This window comes from Mytilus edulis, chromosome 7, assembly GCF_963676685.1.
Source record: "Mytilus edulis chromosome 7, xbMytEdul2.2, whole genome shotgun sequence".
NCBI lineage: Eukaryota > Metazoa > Mollusca > Bivalvia > Mytilida > Mytilidae > Mytilus > Mytilus edulis.
In genome coordinates this window covers 56,922,765-56,946,413 of record NC_092350.1, presented here as the reverse complement: position 1 = coordinate 56,946,413, position 23,649 = coordinate 56,922,765, and the positions used below count along the sequence as shown (strand labels likewise).

The window sequence follows — 23,649 nt, the reverse complement described above, 5'->3', positions numbered from 1 at the left end:
GTGTTGTTCATGTTATAAAAAAGCCGGTAAATAGTCACATTCGGTAGGTCACATTCATGAAAAGGAAGGGGATTGTAGGTACGACGTAAGGAACATATCCGATATCATTTGTGAAACAGATATTCCATAACGGTCAACCAACTCGTGATGGCGTCCGTAAAAACTATTTACACAACTGGGTCGATGCCACTGCTGGTGGAAGTTTCGTCCCCGAGGGTATCACCAGCCCAGTAGTCAACACTTCGGTGTTGACATCAATATCAATAGTTTGGTCATTTTTATAAATTTCCTGTTTACAAAACTTGAATTTTTCGAAAAAAGGGTTTTCTTATTCCAGGCATAGATTACCTTAGCCGTATTTGGCACAATTTTTCGGAATTCTGGATCCTCAATGCTCTTCAACTTTGTACTTGTTTGGCTTTATAAATATTTTGAAATAAGCGTTACTGATGAGTCTTATGTACACGAATCGCGCGTCTGGCGTACTAAATCATAATCCTAGTACATTTGATAACAATTTACACCACTGGGTCGATACTACTTCTGGTGGACGTTACGTCCACGAGGGTATCACAAGCTCAGTAGTCAACACTTCGGTGATGACATGAATATCAATAATATGGTCATTTTTATAAATTTCCTGTTTACAAAACTTTGAATTTTCGAAAAAATAAGGGTTTTCTTATCCCAGGCATAGATTACCTTAGCCGTATTCGGCACAACTTTTTGGAATTCTGGATCCTCAATGCTCTTCAACTTTGCACTTGTTTGGATTTAAAAATATTTTGATATGAGCGTCACTGATGAGTCTTATGTAGACGAATCGCGTGTCTGGCGTACTAAATCATAATCCTGGTACCGTTGATAAATATTTACGAAGGGATGATTTCAATTTCACCATTTGAAACTCTTGCGTTAATAGCTTCCTTGTGAGCAGCAACCATCTATCAAGAAAATCATTATAAGAAATGCATGCACTGGAATATCGTATCAATTTGGAGAAATATACCCCGTATGCAGGTGGTGCTGGAATGTTGCTACTTAGAAATAGAAAGTTTGAAATTGGAAAGCTGAATCATCTCTTTTGTCGTAAAGTTTTGTTTTTTAAACCGACCCTCAATGTCAATTTATAGATGTAAGTCAACATATGAGGCCAACTTAACTGTATTTGGTGTATCCTTTATCTCTAGATCGAGGCGATAGATGCGTTCAACATATTCACCAAATTAAATTGAACTAATTAGTGAAAGGACATCATTTATATATTTCTTACTAATAAGATCCTGTATGAAGTCAGCCTATAATCTGCATGTAGATACTTTTGTGTACATTTGTATTTTATTTGTCAGGTTGCTTCAAACTTTAATTGAAAAGAATCTACGTCGTTTTCAACATTTATAAATTAAAAGAAGTATTGGAGTAAAGGAAATACATATTGGTTATATATTGCATATTAAACACACAATATGTTTCTTTTCTAAGACAGGATGAACCACAACCATAAACTCATTCCAAAACAATGAACTTTCCAAATATGCATTTTTTGAAGGAATGATAATAAAAAAATCAAGTTTTTTTTAAATATTTTAATACAATCATGACCATTGCTTATATGCAGTATGTACTTTAGATACTGATATCAACTTCAATTGAAAGATATTTGACTAAGTGGCAATCATATCACATCTCATTATTTTTAATTTTAAACACACCCAATTATTATGTTTTGGTTGCCATTTTATAATTTACCATACGAAATTTCAAACATGTTCAAAGATCACAATTGCCAAATCTATAACCAAAGTCCGTAATCAACAAGGTTTTCACTTCTTCGAAACTCAGTTTGCAGTAAAAGCCAGTAGAACTGAAACCACATATATGCTTAACTGATTTCATCTATGAGTTATGGTATCGTTTTTTTTTGTTTAGGTTAATCATTGGTAAAAAGAATAAGTACAAAATAAACTGAATTCATAAAAGAAAACTCCTTAATCAAATGACAACATCAAAAGCTCAACCACACCAAACAAATGGATAACAAATGTCATATTTCTGGTCCATTTGTCAACGATAAGTTTTGGCTGGTTTTGTCTTTTTTATCAATTATCATATGCAAAATGTCTCAACTATATTTGGGGTATGGAATAATGGTTAACTGTACATGAAATGGAGAATGGAAATGGGGAATGTGTCAAAGAGACAACACCCCGACCATAGAACAGACAAAAGCAGAAGGTCACCAATAGGTCTTCAATGTAGCAAGAAACTCCCGTACCCGGAGGCGTCCTTCAGCTGGTCCCAAAACAAATATCTGTACAGGTCATACTTAACTCCGATTTATACACAATACACTAAATTAAAAATCATACAAGACAAACAAAGACCAAAGGCTCCTGACTTGGGTCAGGCGCAAAAATGCGGTGGGGTTAAACATTTTTTTATATATATATCAGCCCTCCCCTCTAGCCAATGTAGGAAAGAAAACGCAGAACAATACGCACAGTTAAGTTCAGTTCAAGAGAGGTCCGAGTCCGATGTCAGAAGATGTAACCAAAAAAAATCAACAAAATGACAACAATATATAAATAACAACAGACTACTAGCAGTAACTGACATGCAAGCTCCATACCTCAATTAAACTGATTGCTAGACTATGTCGTCATCATATGAATATCAGGCACAATCCCTCCCATTAGAGGTTTATTATTATACCATCATAAAATATATGGGAAGAACATAACCCGTGTCATGCCAACAACTGGTTTTAAAATAAATTTGTTTAATTCCGATGCAAAGACCCTATACGTGAATCAATATTACACGCAAAATATGCAATTTTTCATGACCTGACAACAGTATCGTAACTATATCCCTTATCAATAAGTCTTTTTAAAGGTTTTGTTAGCTTCTGAGGTAAATACTGATAGTTTTGTGCTTTGTAAAGAATATTACTATAAAAGATTGGATGTGAAATACCCGAACGTATAACATATATAAGATGTCTGCTGATTTATATTTGCGAACGATATCTTTGTACCCATGATAAAATTTAGTAAATGTTTTGACTAGTTTGTGATATCGATAAACCCTGGTTGAAAACCTGTTCACTAATACATGAATTGCTCTCGCTAAAATCTAAAACGCTGTTACATACACGAGCGAATCGTACAAGTTGAGATATATAAACACCGTAAGATGGTGACAGGTGAACGTTACCATCTAAAAATGGATAATTAACGATAGGAAGTGAAAAATCATCTCTTATGTCATTAATTTTTCTATTAAGCTTTCCGTTAATGATATAGATATCAAGATCGAGGAAAGGACAGCGGTCATTGTTAGTATTAGCTTTATTTAAAGTAAGTTCAACAGGATAAATATCTTAAGTATACATACTGAAGTCGTCATTATTGAGAACAAATATTCCATCCAAATATCTAAAAGTATTATTAAATACTTGTATCAGATGTTGTTTCGATGGTTCTTTGCAGATTTTAGTCATAAATTGTAACTCATAGCATTACAAAAGCAGGTCCGCAATAAGTGGTGCACAATTAGTCCACTAAAAAAAACCTAAAAGAGTTTGAACATATGTATTCGCATTCTGACTTAAATGCCCATTTAATCAGGTGTGTTATTTTTTTAATGAGAATATGAGGCAAAGTAGAAAAATAAAAACTTTGAACAGATTCAAAATCACCAATATAAGCATGCAATTTATTAAGTACCTCCAACGAGTTTTTGACACTCCAAAAGTAATTAATTCCAATGGCCTTATTTAAACAGTTTATTATCAGATTTTTTATTATACCAAGTGTACTAGTACGAAGTTGGTTTGTGTAGCTTCGGAAGTCAGGACATAGTTGGGATTTTCATTGTATTTGGTTCTACTTGTAAGATAGTAGCTAAAAGTTACGTCTTTCAGATACAGGCAAAACCAAGACATTTAAAGTGAAAACAAAAAAAAGGGCAAACAGATACATTTGTTCATAGAAACTAAAGACTAAGCAACACGAACCAAGCAAAATTAAACGAGAATATTATTAGTGCCAGAGTAAGGAAAACAGGTCCCGCTCTACCTGTCGAGTTGATCATGGTAAGTTCACATCCTAACTTTGCCATGCAGGACTATTGACTTAATTTATTTTTAAACACAAGTTTATCAATTTTATTGAACTATGCTGTTGACAATTTCTAAATCTACAGCTTGAATTGAGTATTCCTTTAAATTAGTTATTGAATATCTCGTAAAATTATTCAATGAAGTACTGTTATATCTACAAAGTAAGTCATATTCATAAATGAGAACATTTCTACAAACTATTTATATTTACATAAAAACGGTACGCTTCTTTACCTATACTGTAAATGATATGTTACTAAAGACTCACTGAACTGTGCAATTGATGATGATCCCTGGTAGCATGACTCTTTACCTGTTGATTTTTACCTACATTCGCATCTTTTTTTTTAATTTGTTTTGGTTTGTTTACACAACCGGACCGGAACCTTACTTATATTTGTTTTATAACTCATCATGGTTAACTCATATACCAAAAAATCAGCCCAATATCTGAAGGCGTTTAGAAAAAAGTCTGTATGACTGTGATTTATAACAATTCATCAAAGTCCAAAACCCGTAATTTCGGCAAAAATTAGCAGAGCGGAAAGAAAGCTAAACTTGATATGTAACTCATGATTGTTAACTCAAATACCAACATATAAGCCCAATATCTGAAGGCATTTGGAAAGAAGTTCGTATAATGGTTTGTTGCGGAATGACGGAATGACGAAATGACGGACAAGGGTGAAACTATATAGCCCCGACAACTTCGTTGCAGTGCCATAAAAAACCGAATAAATGTTCCCCTGATAGCTCTAACAATTATGTTTATCTAATATAATTCACACTAAGGCTTGAAAACAATAATAACTGCTCTGTTTTGATTTTCAGATTCTTCGGTCACATTGCTAGTATCAAAATATGACATAATATAAAAACATTTGCAGGAAATCTTTCTAACTCTGCAGATTGGCAGACACGCATTTTGTCTCGGTCCTCGCTTCGTTTATCTGTGGTGAAAAAAAAAACAGGAGGTCCTCACAAAGTAGGATTATATTTTCAATTTTGTGTTCATGCATGTCTCACATAGCGTTAGGATGATACAAATTTGATAAATTACAAATAAAAAAGTCTGCGATGGTAAAATGTTCTACTTCACAAAATATTTAAAGCTTTTAACACAAGGCAATAATTAGAATATACAGATTGATATAAATTTCCAATAAACATGAACATAAATTGCAAATAAACATGGATATATACAAATGAAGTAATAAGCTGTTACTATTTTTGTCAATATATATTGTATTTGAAGTTGTATTTGTATAACATAGACGCATGCGTGATTGCAATATTAATGTTTCACTCAGGACACATATGCTGAAAATTATTATTGCTATACAAATGATAAGCTGCATTTAGGCCAGATTCAATTGCTCCTTGTATCCATCCGTTGGTGTATGACATAGCCTCTCCAGCTAAGTATATAGGGTGATCTGGAGTCATCAGGGTTTTCATGCCTTCATTATACTGAAATGGAAGAAGACACGCATAAGCACCTTGTGCAGCATCGTCGCTAAACCAAGCTTGGACCATACCGACTTCAAACTGCTTACTAATTTCTGGATGAATTTTGCTTACTTCTCTCACAGCGCTTTCGATTGCCTCGCTTTTAGTTTGTGAACCAAAGATAAGTGCATCTTGTTCCCATGTATAAGACACTAATATCCCTCGTTCATTTGGTAGTCGTGGGTCATCCCTGCTAGGATAATGCAACTGGCCAATTGGTAGATTTGTTTTCGTAAATCCACCCTGTCCAACTTCTTTCTCCCAAAACCGTGTTCTGCACTGAAGAGCTACCTTAGTAGAAGGTTGATAATGAATATAACCAATAGCTCTACGATATTCTTCGCCAAGGTCAATATCAATTTGCCGGAGAATGTTTAATGGAACCGTTACAATTACGGCGTCTGCAAGAAACATTTTATCTTCGCCTGTCACGACATTTTTTCCAACTACTTCAACCTTATTTCTGTAGATTTTTCTAATTTTATTTATCCTGACACCATAGCTGATATTTCTTGATAAATCAATAGTTTTCAGTTCGAACGTATGTGGTTTAATAAAATGTTTGGCTATTGTATCCATCCCATCGACCGGAGTTTTAAGCAAATGTGTCCACCATTGTCCTAAGTCATCTCGTAAAAATTCCACCAAACTTGTGTCGAAACCAGGAGAGTAACTGGCAATCTTAAAATGTTAATGTTAATAATTAAACGGAGAAAAACAGAAAACTTTGTACTAAACTCAATGGCGTAGCTTACGTTGAGGCAACGAGGCAGTTGCCTCGGTGAAAAAAAAAAAAAAAAAAAAAAAAAAAAAAAATTATTAACTTATTCGTTTACACAATAATTTCAACCTGAAGCAGCAGAGAAACAAGTAAACGCTTATAACCCGACTTGTTTAAATACTATCTGACGTTTTTGTGTCGGTATCGATTCGTAGACAGATTGACGGTATTCTTTGTGAATTAAAGCCTGTTTGAAACATTTCCCTCCCCTAATTGGAAGTCCCCGTTTGCGGTGGTTTTCAGTATTCTAAATATGTCCGAGTCAAAGAAATCGACCCAATTGAAGCTAACAGATTTATTCAATCCTACTGCAAGCAAAGTCAGCAGAATAGATCATGATGAAGATGCTGATCATCCAACTCACGAGACTTCAAGTTCTCCGATCGATTCTACACTTGCCCATTCAGGTAAAACATTAAAATTATTATTAGTCCGAAAATATTGAAATTTCTTGTAAATGAGGGTGTGGATGAGGTTAATAGACTTGCAATGAATGAAAAGCTAAAACAATAGAAATTTAGATTGGTGCCAAAATATAAAAGGAAAATAAAATTATGGGCAAAAAGAATTATAAATGAAGGTTCAAACCCTCATATATAACCGGCAGTATGTTACTAACAAATACAACTGAAACATCGACTCGTTGTGTGTTAACCCTCCCCTTGGTCTTCAACCCTAATTACACAGAGTTTCATTGACTTTGATACTAATAAAAAAAATATACAAATTTATAGATATCAATCAACATGCAGACTTGCACAATTTAAATTTTTGCACCAAATATATTATTACGATATAGTCAGCTGCGTTTTGGTGAAGACAGTATGGTGACCTGAAGATGTTGTATAGTAATTTGTGTCGTTTAAATGGTTGCTGTCTCATGCACGTATACAGTGTCTCATATTTCCTTTTACTCACTGCATGTTATTTGAGTATACCTTCAATTTATATCATTCCTAGCGTAAGCCATTTAATCGTTATCCACTCGTCAATCGTTTCAAGACATTAAAGGTTTTGCCAGAAACTAGCGGTTTAAACCTCTCCACAAGAGACCAATATGACACAGAAACTAACAACTATAGGTCACCGTACGTCCTTCAACAATCAGAAAAGCCCTGGCCCCATACCGCATAGTCATCTATAAAAGTCTAATTCATCCCGACTCGCGAGCGTCCGTTAGTCCACAATCGAAATTAGGGAACTGATATAATCCAACGTTACAATGCAATCATATGTAATGAGTGTAAACTTTAGATTCTTGGTTCATAAATCTTTATACTGAGAATAAATATCTTTACAGAATCTCTTCCAAAACAGTCTGATCCTACAAACAGTGATCCTTGCTACTTTTCTGAGAAATCTTTGAACGACAGTGATAGGACACAACTACTGTTTGATATTAAAATGTCATCCTCTAAAATTGTATTTCCGGCAACAGACGGACGAATATACTCCTCAAAGTGGGAAGAGAAGTTTCCTTGGTTGAGATATTCAATACAAAAAGATGCCGCGTTTTGTATAAATTGTTTAGCGTTTTGTAATTACAAAGACGGAGATGTTTTTTACAGACAAAGGGTTTAATGATTGGAAAAATGCCATTGGGTCCAAAAGAGGAGTATTACTTTCCCACAACGAGTCAAAAACCCACCAACAAGCAACAAATAAAACTATAAATTATAAACAAATAGTTTCTAAAGAAGAAAAGGATATATATGTTTCTATCTCAAAAAGTTAGGAAGAAAAGGTTAAACGTAACAGAGAAATACTATTTCGAATTAATAGACACCATAGTAGTTTTAGGACAACAAAATATTCCTTTACGGGGACACAGTTGGAATAAGGAAAAAAAAGATAGAAGATGGTAACTTTTCTCGCATTTTACAATGAAAAGCCGATGATGTGCCGATTCTAAAATCTCATTTGGAGAATGCTCCCTATAATGCACAATACACAAGCCCAGACATTCAAAATGAACTGATAAGCTTGTGTGGAAGGCAAATTAAAAATGAAATTATTAAAATAGTACAAGAGGCAAAATGGTTTTCCATCATGGCTGATGAATCCACGGATGTAGGTACAAAAGAGCAGATGACACTTTGCATTAGATATGTCGATAGAACTGCTACTGTGTTTGAAGATTTTATAGGTTTTATCGAGATGGAAAAGGTCGACGCAGAGTCAATTGCAACAGCAATAGTCAATTATGTTCAAGAATGTGGGCTAAATATGGACAATTTACGTGGTCAAGGATATGATGTGCTAGCGTGATGTCTGGTAATTTTTCTGGTGTTAAAGCACGCATACAGCAAATACAACCAAAAACATATTATCATCATTGCAGAGCACATGTTTTGAATCTTGTTATTGCAACATCTTGTAAAGCACTACCTGAGATTCGGAATTTGTTTGATTCTGTTAGTCAGCTGACATGGTTTCTTGGTGGAAGTGCCAAACGAATGGCTATTGTTTCAAGATACCTGTCTGGTGACGACACTGATAAACTTGTAATATCGGGAAACAACGATGATGAACCAATGCTCAGTGACACATTAATAGAAAAAGCTGGAAAAAAACATTCAATTCAAAAACTGTGCGAAACACGTTGGACAGCAAGAGTTGATACGCTGTCGTCTTTAATAGCTAAATACAAATCTATAACTCAGTCTCTTCAGGACATTCTAGATGAAAGCAGTGCTTCCGATGCGAGGATTAAGGCAAGTGCCCATTTGCTAATGCTGCAAAGTAGTCAATTCATTGTTGCTCTTGTTGTCACGCAACACATACTGAGTTTCACAAGACCTCTGACTCAGGTTCTACAAAAAACTGACTGTGATATCATTAAAGCATACCAAGATGCAAACACATGCAAAACAGTCATTAATGAGCAAAGGAACGATACCGTATTCGAGAGCATTTGGGAAAAGATGAAAGTTTTGGTCACATGTGTCAATATCCAATTAGAAAAACCGAGAACAGCTAAGAGAATGACACAGCGCTCAACTGCAGGAGACGCCTCAGACACAGCCAGTAAGTACTTCAAAATAAATGTATTTTTCCCTTTCATTGATCATTGCGTTGCTCAACTGGAAGAGAGATTTCCAGAGGACAAATCGGCCATGTTTCTTGCATCTAAACTAATGCCTTTGAAGGTCCGTACAATGTCGCAAATTGAAACAGAAAAGATATATGAATGGTACGGTTCAGATTTACCAGATCGGGATACGTATTATATGGAAATTCAGCGATGGATGGCTTTCTGTAATCAGCTTAAGGATCCACCTACATCGCTTTCTGAATCGTTCATTCTAGCTGATTCAGACTACTACCCTAATATAAATACAATATTTCATCTGTTACTTACGATGCCAGTAGGTTCCGTTCCGTGCGAAAGGTCCTTTTCTGCACTTAGAAGACTTAAACTATGGAACCGGACAACAATGACCGATCATCGATTGAACGGACTTGCCTTAATGCACATACATACGGATAAAGAAATTGACCGAAACCTTGTATTGGACAAGTTTGACGCTAGTGGAAATAGAAGAATTGGTGCTTTGCACCTGTAGAGGATTTTTAGTATCAAAATTTAAAACATATTACAGAATTTAACTTTCATAAATAAATCTAAAGCACACATCATTATGGTATTTTAAAACACTAGTATTATTCAATATCTCTTACAAACAAAGTGAAAGGTAAAAAGTAACATCGGAGCTTGACATATTGTAATACATGTAGCTATTGTTTGAACATATTAGCATTATTATGTTGAATAAAGTAAAACCTACTATAACTTTAATGGGATTTTATCCTTTTTCAAATGCTAAAACCTGTATAGCTTCTGGGGGGGCTGCGCCCCCAGACCCCCTGCCTCGGTATAATCAGACGGCAAGCTACGCCCCTGAAACTATGATTGTACATACAGACTTACTTTTGCTTTGATCGTTATTCATTGTTGTATTGTGTTTTCCCTTTTAAATACTCACTGAATAATACAAAATACCCCAACGGCTTTTACAAAAACGTTAAAGAAACCCGAACTTAATCAAATTTGATGCATTTGTGTCAGTTGCTTGAATAATTAATTGGATGCGACCCTTAACACAAGTGAGAGGTTTAGATAGCATTAACACCAGATTCAATACAATATTTGCGGCATAAGAAAAAGCCTAAACCAATTCAGAAATATGACAGTTGCATTGTTATCCATTCGTTTGATGTGTTTGAGCTTATGCTTTTGCCATTTGATAAGGGTATTTCCAGTTTGAATTTTCCTCGGAGTTCAGTATTTTTGTGAATTTCCTTTTTTTGTTTGATTAATAGTTTAAATAAACCGTTTGTAAAACGTAAATAATCTTATTAGATATTAAATCTGAAATTCACATTTTCCATAATAAAACGTTTGTTCTTAATTAAACACAAATTAAGGCCACAAGCAGTAATCAATTCAATTGTAAAATATACCTGAAATCCTCTAATAGCAATTTCTGGCCAAGGTCTGTAAATGCAGATGGGTTCAGCTCCAATTCTAGATCTCAAAAAATCATTCACTGAGAGCTTACTCCATTTTTCTACCCATTTGATCCATCCAGTTTGAGGGCCATTTGAATCAATCATAGCAAAAAGATCAGCTTTAACGGGGTTGAAGGTAAGGTTGTATAAATGCACTAGTATATAAAAAAATCCAATAATTATAATATTTCAGAATCTTTAACATGTTTAATACTCGTTTTTTATTCTTGGTTCAGAAAGACATTTCAAAAAGTATTATAATATTACATTATCAAAGAAATCCATTAAACTTATTACAGATTACAAATTATGATATTGAATAATGCTGCAAAGAATGTGATATATCATTAGAATATCACCATCAAACTAAATGACTGACACAAAATGAGCCTTCAAACTATTTCTTATTAGAAGCATTCAAACACACTCGAAATATCAATGTAATAAAGGTCTAATAGAACATGTAGAAACAAAAAAGCAAATTGAGTAAAAATCATTGAAGTGGTCTAAATGCGGAAGTTAAATCCGATGATATGTTTAAGGAGAGTGTCATGTTCTCTACACGTTAAGAACCCTTTCAATAATTCTTTAAGATGACCGTATGTTGTTTGCCGCAAGGCCGAATTTCTGTCAATATTCAAAACACCCGTATTTTCTGTTACAAATTAAATTTCCCGACCTTCGACACTGGCAGCTTCTTTTACAAAACCGACAATTGTATGTATTGTTAATTAGTTCTAACCCCAAACATGAACAACATATTTGTAATACCATTAAACAATCAACTATCTAGCATGATTTCAATGATATGGGCCTTTCAAATGAATTCGGATCTTGAAAAAAAATTATATTTTTCAACATTTCACTAGCCTTGTATTTGAAATGAACACTTAAAAATATTCATTAAAATAGTTCACTATGTTTCGATATATCCAAATGCTACATGGTCGTCTTTAGTCCAGCGTTTTCTTTTTATTTGTACGACGCATAAAGTACACAGGAACTTCTGATGGCAATGATACTACTAGAACTAATGCCTACTGTTCTGAAATGCCCACGTTTTCTTCCTTCGAATGGCTAAGTCAACTACATGTCACATAACTAACTTATTTCAAAATTACAATCTGGTTTCCCCTTTCACCCCAAGGACATCCTTTAGGAAATATTTTAAAGTTTTTGTTGTTAATATGTTATGTAAATATACGATTTGTCTCTTCAAATGTATTCGTCTTTTTTTTTTTTAAAGTCAAAGCTTAATTGGTATCACTATACAAATCTTACATATTCCATCTACCTTATCCCGTTGGTATGCTGGTATGTTGGCATCCCATCCTAAATAGAACTTGTCTGAGTAATATTTGTTATTGGTTTCCCAGTCTGAAATGTAAGGTTTCTTGCTTACTTGGCTTACAGCAAAATGTGTAAAAAGTAAAAAAGATAATGTGTGATTCATCTCTGATTAATACATTCGCGTATAAATAAATTCTGAAAAAGAATTTTTGTATTTATTCCTTCTTGCATTTGACTCTTAATTTTTGGCTTTGAACATTAATGATGAATTAAATCGAGAAAAGCACATCAGACGTATACAATTTATATGTGTCCAGTTATCTTCATCAGTATAACGGATTACCCTTTCAACAGCGTCCTGGGATCAACTTAACTAGATGGCGCTAGGTATTCTATTCGATACAATAGTCCTGTAAGCCAAAAATACTGTTAAGAACCATGTTACAACCGTTCTTTTTAGGTTGAATTTTAACTTCATTTGTTTCGCTCTTTGTGACGGATATGTTACTTGTTCATGTTAGGTTTGTTCAAGATTAGGAAATAAAAATATATTTGGAAAAATCCTCTTATTTGTACTTTCTTTCATCTTTAATATAACGCAACTTTGTTACTTTTTTCTTATCTTTTAAATTCAGTGACATCTGTGGTGTCTGCGCGCCCGATGATATTGTGCATTACCAGCGTATTAGCAATTTTATAAACATATAATCGGTCTTAATATTGTTTTAGTCTTCCGAAGGGACAGAAAAGATAATAATTTCTTCATAAGTTCCAGAATAAATTTAAAATTGCAATTCCATGATTTAGCATATTGAGTCATTTATCTATAAAACAATTCCACCATCAGGTTCATATTCAGTAAAATTTTATCAAAATGAAAAAAGTTTTGCTCCGCATCCTTTGCTGTCTGTTTCCTTTAAACTCGTATATTTCTAATTATAAAATATTTCCATTAATCAAAATTAGCTATTTGTAGACATTTGCGAAATCACCAATCATTTGCAGAACTGTCAAAATTGCGGTTTCCCTTGGGTTCGACAAACATTATGCTCTTCAAATTTCTACGTGCTTGGCTTTATAACTATTTTGATCTGAGCGTCACTGATGAGTCGTATATAGACAAAACGCGCGTCTGGCGTTTTAAATTATTATCCTGGTACCTTTAATAACTATTTACATACAATCACAATATAAGAGTTAATCAATGTATAAGGAAAATTTTAAGAAAAAAGCATATTATGAATTTATGCATACAGTATTATCCGAGTATTGCTTTCTTGAGTTTACCATTGACAGGGAAGCAAAAAAAAAAAATAGGTGCGCGTATACATCTGACTCTACCGTAAGTTATAATTTGATATTGAAAAAAACGGCATTTTTCTTTGGAATTTGATTTTGTAATTGTATTACACAACTGTTAATCCGTCGTAATGGTTTAACATATTGAAATTGATAAAAAAAATATATATATAATACACACAAATGGATTCAACAAAAGATAATAAAATCTTGGTTCCATAAAACTGAAATACATCAAATATTTATAAATATTGTATTTTTTCTGTAATTTTTTTTTATAATCTGTTTAACTATTTTGTGACCTAATATAGGTGCAGTGAAAGTATTGCACAATTTTATAAGGCAGTATGGTAACCTTAATATGCCAATATTGTTACCCTCTTACTAATAAAAACGTACTTAAACTTTGTTAAACAATTTGCCAGCCTTAAACTAAACACAGAGATTTTGTCTGTATATTATGTTACAAAAGCCATAAAATTATTTCAAATTCAATACACACGGTTCGGAATTCAATCTGCAAAATATGCATTTGTGAAATAAACCCTCCTTCAATAAAAGTCGAGAAAAATAATTCATCAAGCTTGATCCATTAAATGTTTCGAGGATTTGCCCGTGGTTATAAAACAGATGTGAAACGAAAAGCTGTCATTGGAAGTTGAAAGTGCTACTTTTTTAAGTTGAATTATAAATCAGATTATTATTTTGTGCTTTTAACCTTTCCAATATTTCTGAAGGAAAAAATATAGGAGTAAACAATAAAATATCATACAGTTTTACCTTTTGTTCTAATTTTACCAATACCATCAAGGTACAACCAAGTGTCGCCGTTGTAATTTTGAAAATTTCTCAGATCAATGTCAAATTTTTTGATGTATCCATTAGTGCAGTAATGATTTTTAGGAATTCGCATGGCACCACCTGTAAAGCAACAAACTAAACATATGATAGACAGTAAGCATGTTATATACTTATGACCTTTTGAATATGATAAAAAATTGTCTTCATCATCATTTGAGTTTGTTAAAAATTGCAAAAATGCAAAAGACATATGGCCTAGTTGAATCTTTAATATTGTTTTGACAAGATTTCAAAACTTACCAAGTAATGCAGAAATACTGAACGTTTATTGATGAAAAGTCAAACAGTAAAATGTGTTTATATTTATTCTGTTCTGTTAGTTTTTTTTTAATTGTGATGTATATCCTCGAACGCACAGCATTAACCATGTTTATGAAATACCTTCAGCATGGAGTCCATCACAAAATCCAGCTTTAAGTGTTTTCGTTCGACCACCAACTCTGTGTTGAAGCTCAACAATTTGAGTCTAAAATAAATATCGAATCAGTTCATTTTACGGAAATCATGAATATATTACAAACATAGCACTAACAATGAAACTTCTTCCTGATTACAACCAATCAATATATCATTTGATCCTTTACAATATTCTGAGTTTGTAAGAGAAAGATTATCCTGATCTTCATTATACATATATACATATTTAAAAACAAATCAAGATTTTTTTTTTTAATTTTGGTGTTTTCCATGGAAATACCAAAAACAAATGATAAATTGATCCTTCATGGTTTATTAAAAAAAACTGACATATATACATAACATTTTTTTTTTCATTTTACATTGATATGCTCCAGATCCGGACGATGTGAGATAACCTATGACATAAAATTAATGAAAAATTGTTCAGAAAACAATTTACCATGTTTGCACATGCATTTTCTAAATAATTGGTAAGAAGCTACTTCCCGTTTGGTTAAAGTCTCTTTTGACTCCCAATCGTATGTTTCGTCACAATGATTCAATAAGTATATGTTTTTTATATACTTTTGACTGAAATAAGGAATATGATTGCAAAGTTCCGGTAAATAATGTCCCTTCTGGGATCTCCTGATAGTTTTATTTATACTGATTACGAAAATATATGGTTTCTATATACTTTTTTAGAAATGCATATTACTTTTATCAGATGGGAATTATCTTATACGAAGTCTCCAAAAAAAGTCTATCAAAACCAAACTCAACATCCTGAAGAAGTAGCCAGCAATTTTGTAAATTAAATTGGTCGGTTTCTTTAACGGTTGCGAAGGAGTAAAGTGGCCACAATAAAAGAGTGTTTGGAACAGGGTAAGTTTTAAAAGCAATTAACCGGTAAATATATAATTTCAATCCTGGTATCTATGATGAGTTTATTTACCACCACTGGGTCGATGCCACTGCTGGTGAAGATTTATGTCCCAGAGGGTATCACCAGCCAGGTAGTTAGTACTTCTGTGTTGACTTGAGTTATCATTCATATGTTTATATTTATAATTTAACTGTTAACAAAACTTTGAATTTTTGAAATATATAAAGGCTTTTCTACTTCATGAATAGATAACATTAACTGTATTTGACAGAACTTTTAAGGAATCTGGGTCGTCGATGTTCTTCAACTTTGTACTTTTGTTGGCTTTTCAAACATTTATGATTCGAGCGTCACTGAATAGTCTTTTTTAGACGAAACGCGCGTCTGACAAGCATATAAAATTTCAATCTTGGTATCTATGATGAGTTTATTTACAGCCATTGGGTCGATGCCAATACTGGTGGAGATTTATTTCCCGAGGGTATCACCAGCCCAGTAGTCAGCACTTCGGTGTTGACTTGAGATATCATTCATATGTTCATAATTATAATTTAACTGTTAACAAAACTTTGAATTTTTGAAATATATTAAGGCTTTTCTATCTCATGAATAGATAACCTTAGCTATATTTTGGCAGAACGTTTTAGGAATTTTTGGTCGTCAATGCTCTTCAACTTTGTACTATTTTTCGCCTTTCAAACATTTGTTGATTCGAGCGTCACTGATAAGTCTTTTGTAGACGAAACGCGCGTCTGGCGTAAATATAAAAATCCAATCCTGGTATGATGAGTTTATTTTCGATATCATTTACAAAATACAAAATCGACATATTTCGGAACAATAATACTACGCAAGAAAAAATAACAGGCGGAACAAAAACATTAATCAGAATAAAAGCGATTGCTCTTTCCACGAACAGGACCTAAATGTAATTTGTTGATACAACTTAGATTCGTAATTACTATACAACACGTTCTTACAGGACTGTGTTTAGTATATAAATATGTGTAGGTTCAATAATTTCGATAACATTGACATTATATTAAATATGATATGTCATATGACTCTACAGTCTAAGACTCAGACAGTAATTAACCGACAATTTAATTTCGCTTTATAACAACATTTCTTACCCTGCATATAAAATCCAACTTAAAATTTCTAAACGAAAAATAAACTAATATTTTAAAAAGCATGATATTTTGACTCAACTCCGCTCAAAATACAGCAAGTTTTAGCAAGAGCATAACGGTGGAACACTGTTATTAGAGCTAATTGAATAACTAAAAGAAAAAAATAAATATTTATAAATATACATATCAAGTTATAAATTACATGTATCTTTATATATTTGCTAAATATAGGAGTTCATACAGAGGTAATAGCAATATATCTTACATGGTATCCTACTTTTTCTAATTCAAAAGCAGCAGATAATCCAGAAACACCGGCTCCCACAATAACAACTGATTTGTCTCCTGTTGTATTACCACTTCCCGTACATATACTTGGCCCATATTTCTCGAATGTAGACCTTAAGCTGCCATTAATTATATTCATATAAAATTCTTTACCACAATCATCTTGCTGCACAGGTTCCGGCTCTGGTGGTGAAGGGTTATCTTTTACGTCAGTCGAAATCGGACTTTGCATTTGTTTCAAAGTCAAACTTCCAATGTAAGGACAGCTGAACGTTGGGTGTGCTGTATTCACAAAGTGTCTATCTGTTTAAGTAGTAACGTTAAGAAGAAACAATACACACACATGTACAAAGGGATATTACAGGCTATATTAGACTTTAATGAAAGTAATCTATGTGTTTATGGAAAGTTATTGAGTCATGTATTTCGATTCCACAATTTATTAAAAATTATACTAAATTAAGATTTGGTTGGAGAGTATTGCTATTCACGAAAAAGACTTTCTACAAACGGGATAGCACATCCTGTATTGATAACCATGCTATTGATAACATAAATTAAGATCATGGTAAACTTAACGATCCTTTATAAAATCGCATTCTAAAAGGTAACAAATTCAACACTGTAATAAGGTCTTAGAATATTGTTTTTTATCTGGTAAAAAACATATACAATTTCCGGCCGGTATTTTGGGTAGATGCTAGTACGTATCAAAGGTACCAGGGTTATATTTCGATACGCCAGACGCGCAATTCGTCTCCATACGACTCACCAGAGTTGCTCAGATCAACATAAATAAAAGGCAAACACGTCTAATATTGAAGAGCATTGAGGACCCAGCATTCCAAAAAACGTTTTACCAAATACGGTTAAGGATATATATATATGCCTGGGATGAAAAATCCTTAGTATTGCTAATAATGTATACTTTTGCAAACAGTAAATTTAGAAAAATGACCATATAATCTTGCTTTTTATCAATCTCATGAGTTTAACCAGCTTCAATTGTTTTTCAATTTCTGTAGAGTGTCTTACATTGTACGGTTACGCTTTGCTTAAAGTTAAAGTTAAAGGAAGGAATTGAGGCCTTAATGTGGGATAATTTTTTTTTAATTGATGAACATGCGGTTACGTTAAATTGTAATATCGTATTGACGACTGCTGCATCTCCGGTTACATGAAGATTTTTTTTGTATTGATAATCACACAGTAACTTTGAGGTGATATATCTTGTGATTGATGATCACGTGATAACCGTCATGTGATATATCATGATGATGATTGATGATCTTGCGGTAACCCCAAAATGTGATATTTTGTTGGTGATTGATGAGCGTACGATAACCTTAAGGGATGTAAAAAATAATATGATTGTTAAGCATAATACGTTAAGGTCTGATATCTTGATGATGTTCATGCGATTATCTTAAGATGTAATATCTATGTTGGTGATTGGTGATCAGACGTTAACCTTGAGGGGAGTTATTTTGTTGATTGATTATTTATGACCATGCGGTTCAACTAAGATGAGATATATTGATGATGATTGATGAGTAAAAGTTTACCTACTTTAGATGTAATATCTCGATGTTAAATCGCTTTGGGGATTAGTGAACAAACAGTTACCTTAAGGTGGGATATATATTTTTAATGAAGAATTGTCGTTTAATAATCTAAAGTGTGGTCATTTAAAAATGCATTTATACATGAGATAATGCCAGATTACATATATCATTGGGTCAATCACAGCAACAACTTTCCATTCCATATCACATATGTACTGTAACAATATAAATGAGTAAAAAATAACTTTAAATATCGAATTAACATATGGCAGTAAATCAACCTGATATACGATAAGGATGTACAATGTATAAAGTAAGGATGCGTATTTTATAAACAGATATTTAAACTATGGGATTTAAGAATCGATTGAATTATATTTGCTGGTTAGTGTAGGTTTAAAAAAAACATGATCCCTGAGTATGAAAGCTAGACTGCTTGAAATGAATATATCAAGAATTGCATGCATAAACATATTTTATCAATTAGATGAAAATTAAAAAATCAAGAAGGCGAACATTGTAAAACTTCAAAATAAAACAACTACATTGAATTCGAGGTTAGTATTTAATAATTCTATAGGTATAGTACACCAGTATTGGTGATTATTACCTATGTGCATGTACAACCGTAAAAGTTTGATCCTTTATTACATATTATACGAATGGGTTTTTTTTGTATTAAAGACACACTGATCATACTCAATTAGCTTTTATGTATGTTCGAAATATGATACCCATACGTTAATTTTAATTCTCCTTAATGTTAAAAAGACTTCGTATATTATTTATTTACCCTTCTCTTTCTCAAGTTCCGTTTGTTTTCTTTGTAATTCGTCCTGAAGTTTTCTCTTCTCATTTTCTATTCTCTGTTTTCTCAAATTCTCATCTGTAATTTTAAGTGATTGCTTTAGGTTAAAGAGCTCCTCATCCTCTTCGTGTGACTCGTAATTGATTGACCGATCTAAACTGATAGCATCGTCTAGTTTTGTCCTTGCGCTGAGTTGCCTCTTCGCCTCCATTTCTTTTGCACGTTTACATAAGACCTTCAAGATACATGGTTAAGCAGTTTGTTGTGAATACTCTTAATAAAAAAATATTGAAAGGTGTTTATTGTAAAACGATGTGCGAATCGCTCAGAGTGATCAAAGGGTTTTTCAGGGTTGTTTTACTTACTTGAAACATAAAATGGATATTCTTTGCTAGACCTAACAAAAAATTTAAGTTCAATATTATTGTTATTTAAAAAGAAACGGAATGAAAGTTGTATAAAAGATTGGCACAAAATACCAGAGCGACATTCACACTCAATATTAAATAATAACTGCATGTTGACAAATAAAACATATCGCCTTTTAAGCTACATTAAACAAAGCATTTAAAAAAAGATAATCTGACATATGGAAATAATTTTCCCAATTTACAAATAATTTGTTTTTGCATGAAGAAAAAAAGAAAAGCAGTTCAGTTCCAAACCATCCGACAGTTGAACGTTTAGTACGAGTTATCATAAATTCTGGCATTAAACTCGTAATGAAACCAGTAAAATCTCAGTAAAATAAACTGACAACGTCAAGGCAAAACAAATGCAACAAAAAACTAAACACACAAAACAAAAAAGGTAAAGAACAATAAAGAACACACAGAACAGACTACACTACATACTTGGGTGATTTATTGTGTTCCTGAATGGAAAGCAGATTCTGCTTCACATGTAACACCCGCCTCGAAAACAACCAACAGAAATCCTATAACAAAATGATATTTCTTATGAAAAAGTAAAACAACTTACCTTATCAGTTTTTACTATGTTTTCTGCTGTGTTTATTCGAAACAATTCTGATTTTAGTCAATGTAACATTTTGTTCAAATATACACAGTACTACATTTCTATTTCTGTTATATAGCAATAGCCTTAACTTTTTTCTTTGACGCATGCCATTAGATAGTTGAACTTACCTATACATTTGTGAAAGAATATGCTACATCACAAGAAAACAACATGTATATGGCATTGGGATTGTTTAGATTGTTGCATGGAAATAACAAAATTAATATGTTAAAGTAGTTGAACACAATATACAAGCGATTTATTAAACGTAGATACTAAAGTTTTGTATTTTTTCTGTTTTTTATTGAAAGAGAAAACAATAAATATTACTTGTTGCTATCATTTGACATCCTTGGCGATTTTCTATTTTTCACGAATGTTTTCTTCGGCCATTGTTCGAAATAACATTTAATTATAATATACGGTTTACTTCCTCCTATTGGACAATTAATACATTATCATGATTACAAAAGAGAAATTCGGTTACGCTTAAAATATCTACATAAACATGTCAAAGTTAAATATTTAAAGTCCAAATTTCAATCTTTATAAACATACAGTTTAACACATAAAGATCAAATTTCGCATAATGTTTTTGAAATATGTTGTATCGCCGATTATACTAGTATCTTATATCATTCAAGGCAATTTAATTTGACAATGAACCGGATTTGAAATACGAAATCAATGTGAAAGTCGATACTATTTTTTTAAAGCAACTTTTTAGTAAACATATATAATGTGAATAATTTGAAACGTAACTTTAAAATAATTTTAATTATATTTGAACATAAGTAATACCGTGGTTAAAATCCGTTTTCATATTGAAAATAAAACGTCAGTAAAAACCCAAGACACCCTTTAATATACGAGAGATGCACTCATATACATTTATAAATGAATCAATTCAACGCAACTGGCAAAGTGAATTTCAAATTTGAAAATTGATACCATTGAGAGAGGATCTAGAGTTATACAAAAGTCTCCTCCTCCTAATCCAACATGTCCATTATGACTAAGTTTATAAATAGATCTTATCTTATGTGACCAATCGGCAAATTGTGGCACCCTCATCGACGTTTCTGTTTCTTTTTCTTTTTCCCCCCACCTTTTTTTGTCCTATTATTTCTTGGTATCGAATGAACCAATGATAATAGAATTTTCAAAATAGCCACCGTTACCATGGAAATAGAAAAAAATGTCCAAATTTCAAAACGCTCCAACATTAATGAAATTTTACAAAAATGTTTAATTGCCTTTGGCATTTTAAAAAATGTCTGCCGTTACCCTGTTAATTGGGGAAGAGGGTGCAATCTGTTATTGCTCGCAATTATAAATCTAGATTTGAGTGTTCTTTAACACACAGAGATACTTCATTTAAGATTTACATATTCAATTAACAATTTTATTCATTATTTCATACATTGTTTAGTTACGGCGACACTATGAGTGTTACAAAAATGTACAAGGCTTTTCATTTAACAAGTTAAAGGAACTTTATTGACACTATCAAATATTTTAATAGTAAATTTTTCCTATATATTTGCATACTTTCAAGATGGAAAATGTTATCTATTCTAACGGCACTTCCTTTCATAGTTTATAACACCCTCCCCGAGGTAATAGATATTTGTTTTCCCTTTTACATTTCACGTCTATTAAATTATTCGTGCATACATGTGTGGCTATCTGATTCTGTTTTATCTTGAGACCGAAAAGAACAATGACATCAATTTGGTAGATCCCATGTTATTATTCGGGGAAAATGATTACGAAAAGATTTAAACAGAAGAAAATATATTAAAATATTTGATTTCCCTGTGTCAAGACTGTAATATTATTTATACTTTATAAAGAAAATCGATTAGGTTCTCTTTTGATAAAGTAGATTTTTTTTTCAATTTCTGTAAGTATGTATATGTTCAGTATAAAATGTCTTCAAGATCATATATTTGGTATCCTGCGCACATGATGAATGATATTCCAATTTCAACATAGAAAAAATGTATGTGCCAAAACATAACAGTACTTTCATGTAATACGGTGCAAAATCCTGATCAAAATAAGTAGTCATATGATATAAACATTGGGGTCAACTTTTACAAATCAACTTACATCCTGGTAGTTAAGTATACAAATACAAACAACCACTATTGTTTATAATCATGCCACGAACGGCCATTAACTTGTATTAAAAACTTTCCCGAGCAACTCTGTCGGCTCTTGACCAACCTTCATTGTGCTCTTTGAGAATTATGGTCATTTTTTTTTTAGATCAGATGGCCAGGTGTTCTTAAATGACGACTTACGGGTATGTCAGGCTTGCAGTTGAAGCATATGTAACAACTTGTGATTTTACGGCAAATATATTCTAACCAATTATGAGCAACCAAAAAAACGTCAATCGTCTTTCTTCTATCAGAAATAAATAAAGTGGAAAAAGGATGATCGTCTATGAATATAAAACATCTAACTCAAACTGTAGAGTGCATCATATTAGGAATGCTATCTTCACAATTGGTTTGGGAATATTCTTTTGCATTGCGTTATTTTGTTTTAATCAACTAAAATCGTGGACTATTTAGCTTTTGGCAGGATATATAGTCACGATAGATCATGTGAAATATAATGGCAATCCGATGGTAAAAAGTGGATATTAGGCATGTTGGGCATTGCGACAATTAACACACATATACACCTTCACAACCATTTCGGATTTAAATGTTTAATTAGATAGAGTTAAACTGTCCACGAAACAACAGCCAACCCAAAATAGATAATGATTATCATCATCACTGAAAATAAAGTTGTATATGAAATTTGCATAGTTCACACTGTATAACAAGCATCAAATGGTAAAACAAATAAGTAACAATCAAAGAAAAAAATGTAAACATGGGTTTCTGACTAAGCTGTATATAATAGACGAGTCGAATATTTATAATAGGAAGCTAAAAGACATAGACAAACTAATTACATAGGTTTATTGGACACTTTAAAACAGTGAAAATGTAACTTGAATATTTATGACAAAACGCAATCATACGTGGAATGAACGGTTCCGTATGTGAGCCTATCTCGGGGGTTTTGACACATCACAAGGAGACAATGGGTAGGGAGAAGCGGAGTATTACAGTAAGCTATAATTCGAGCCCCGGCATACTGGGATTTTGAG

At 32.6% G+C, this 23,649-nt stretch overlaps 1 protein-coding gene across 2 annotated transcripts; it reads right to left on the bottom strand.

Annotated features, from left to right (window-relative positions):
• Positions 1-4,154: 4,154 nt before the first annotated feature.
• LOC139481845 (putative L-amino-acid oxidase YobN) lies at positions 4,155-20,723 on the bottom strand. Of its 2 annotated transcripts, none has more exons than XM_071265362.1 (8): positions 20,603-20,723; positions 19,440-19,689; positions 17,059-17,384; positions 14,757-14,841; positions 14,295-14,435; positions 12,207-12,302; positions 10,878-11,080; positions 4,155-6,313 (listed from the first exon to the last, which is right to left on the bottom strand). In XM_071265362.1, exons 2-8 carry the CDS (start codon positions 19,663-19,665, stop codon positions 5,426-5,428), a joined length of 1,965 nt encoding a protein of 654 aa, XP_071121463.1. In that variant the 5' UTR covers positions 19,666-19,689; positions 20,603-20,723; the 3' UTR covers positions 4,155-5,425. The 2 variants fall into 2 exon arrangements, with proteins under 2 accessions (XP_071121463.1, XP_071121464.1); XM_071265363.1 differs by lacking the exon at positions 20,603-20,723 and adding an exon at positions 20,309-20,396.
• Between the last annotated feature and the right edge of the window lie 2,926 nt (positions 20,724-23,649).

What these genes read in the sequence shown, in the direction of transcription:
- LOC139481845 (XM_071265362.1), bottom strand. Translation starts at nt 19,665, where the DNA reads ATGGAGGCGAAGAGGCAACTCAGCGCAAGGACAAAACTAGACGATGCT. An exon ending in TAGAAAAAGTAGGATACCAT is followed by an intron (nt 14,842 to 17,058) that starts GTAAGATATATT and finishes TATTTATTTTAG; the next exon opens with ACTCAAATTGTTGAGCTTCA. An exon ending in TGGTAAAATTAGAACAAAAG is followed by an intron (nt 12,303 to 14,294) that starts GTAAAACTGTAT and finishes CTTACATTTCAG; the next exon opens with ACTGGGAAACCAATAACAAA.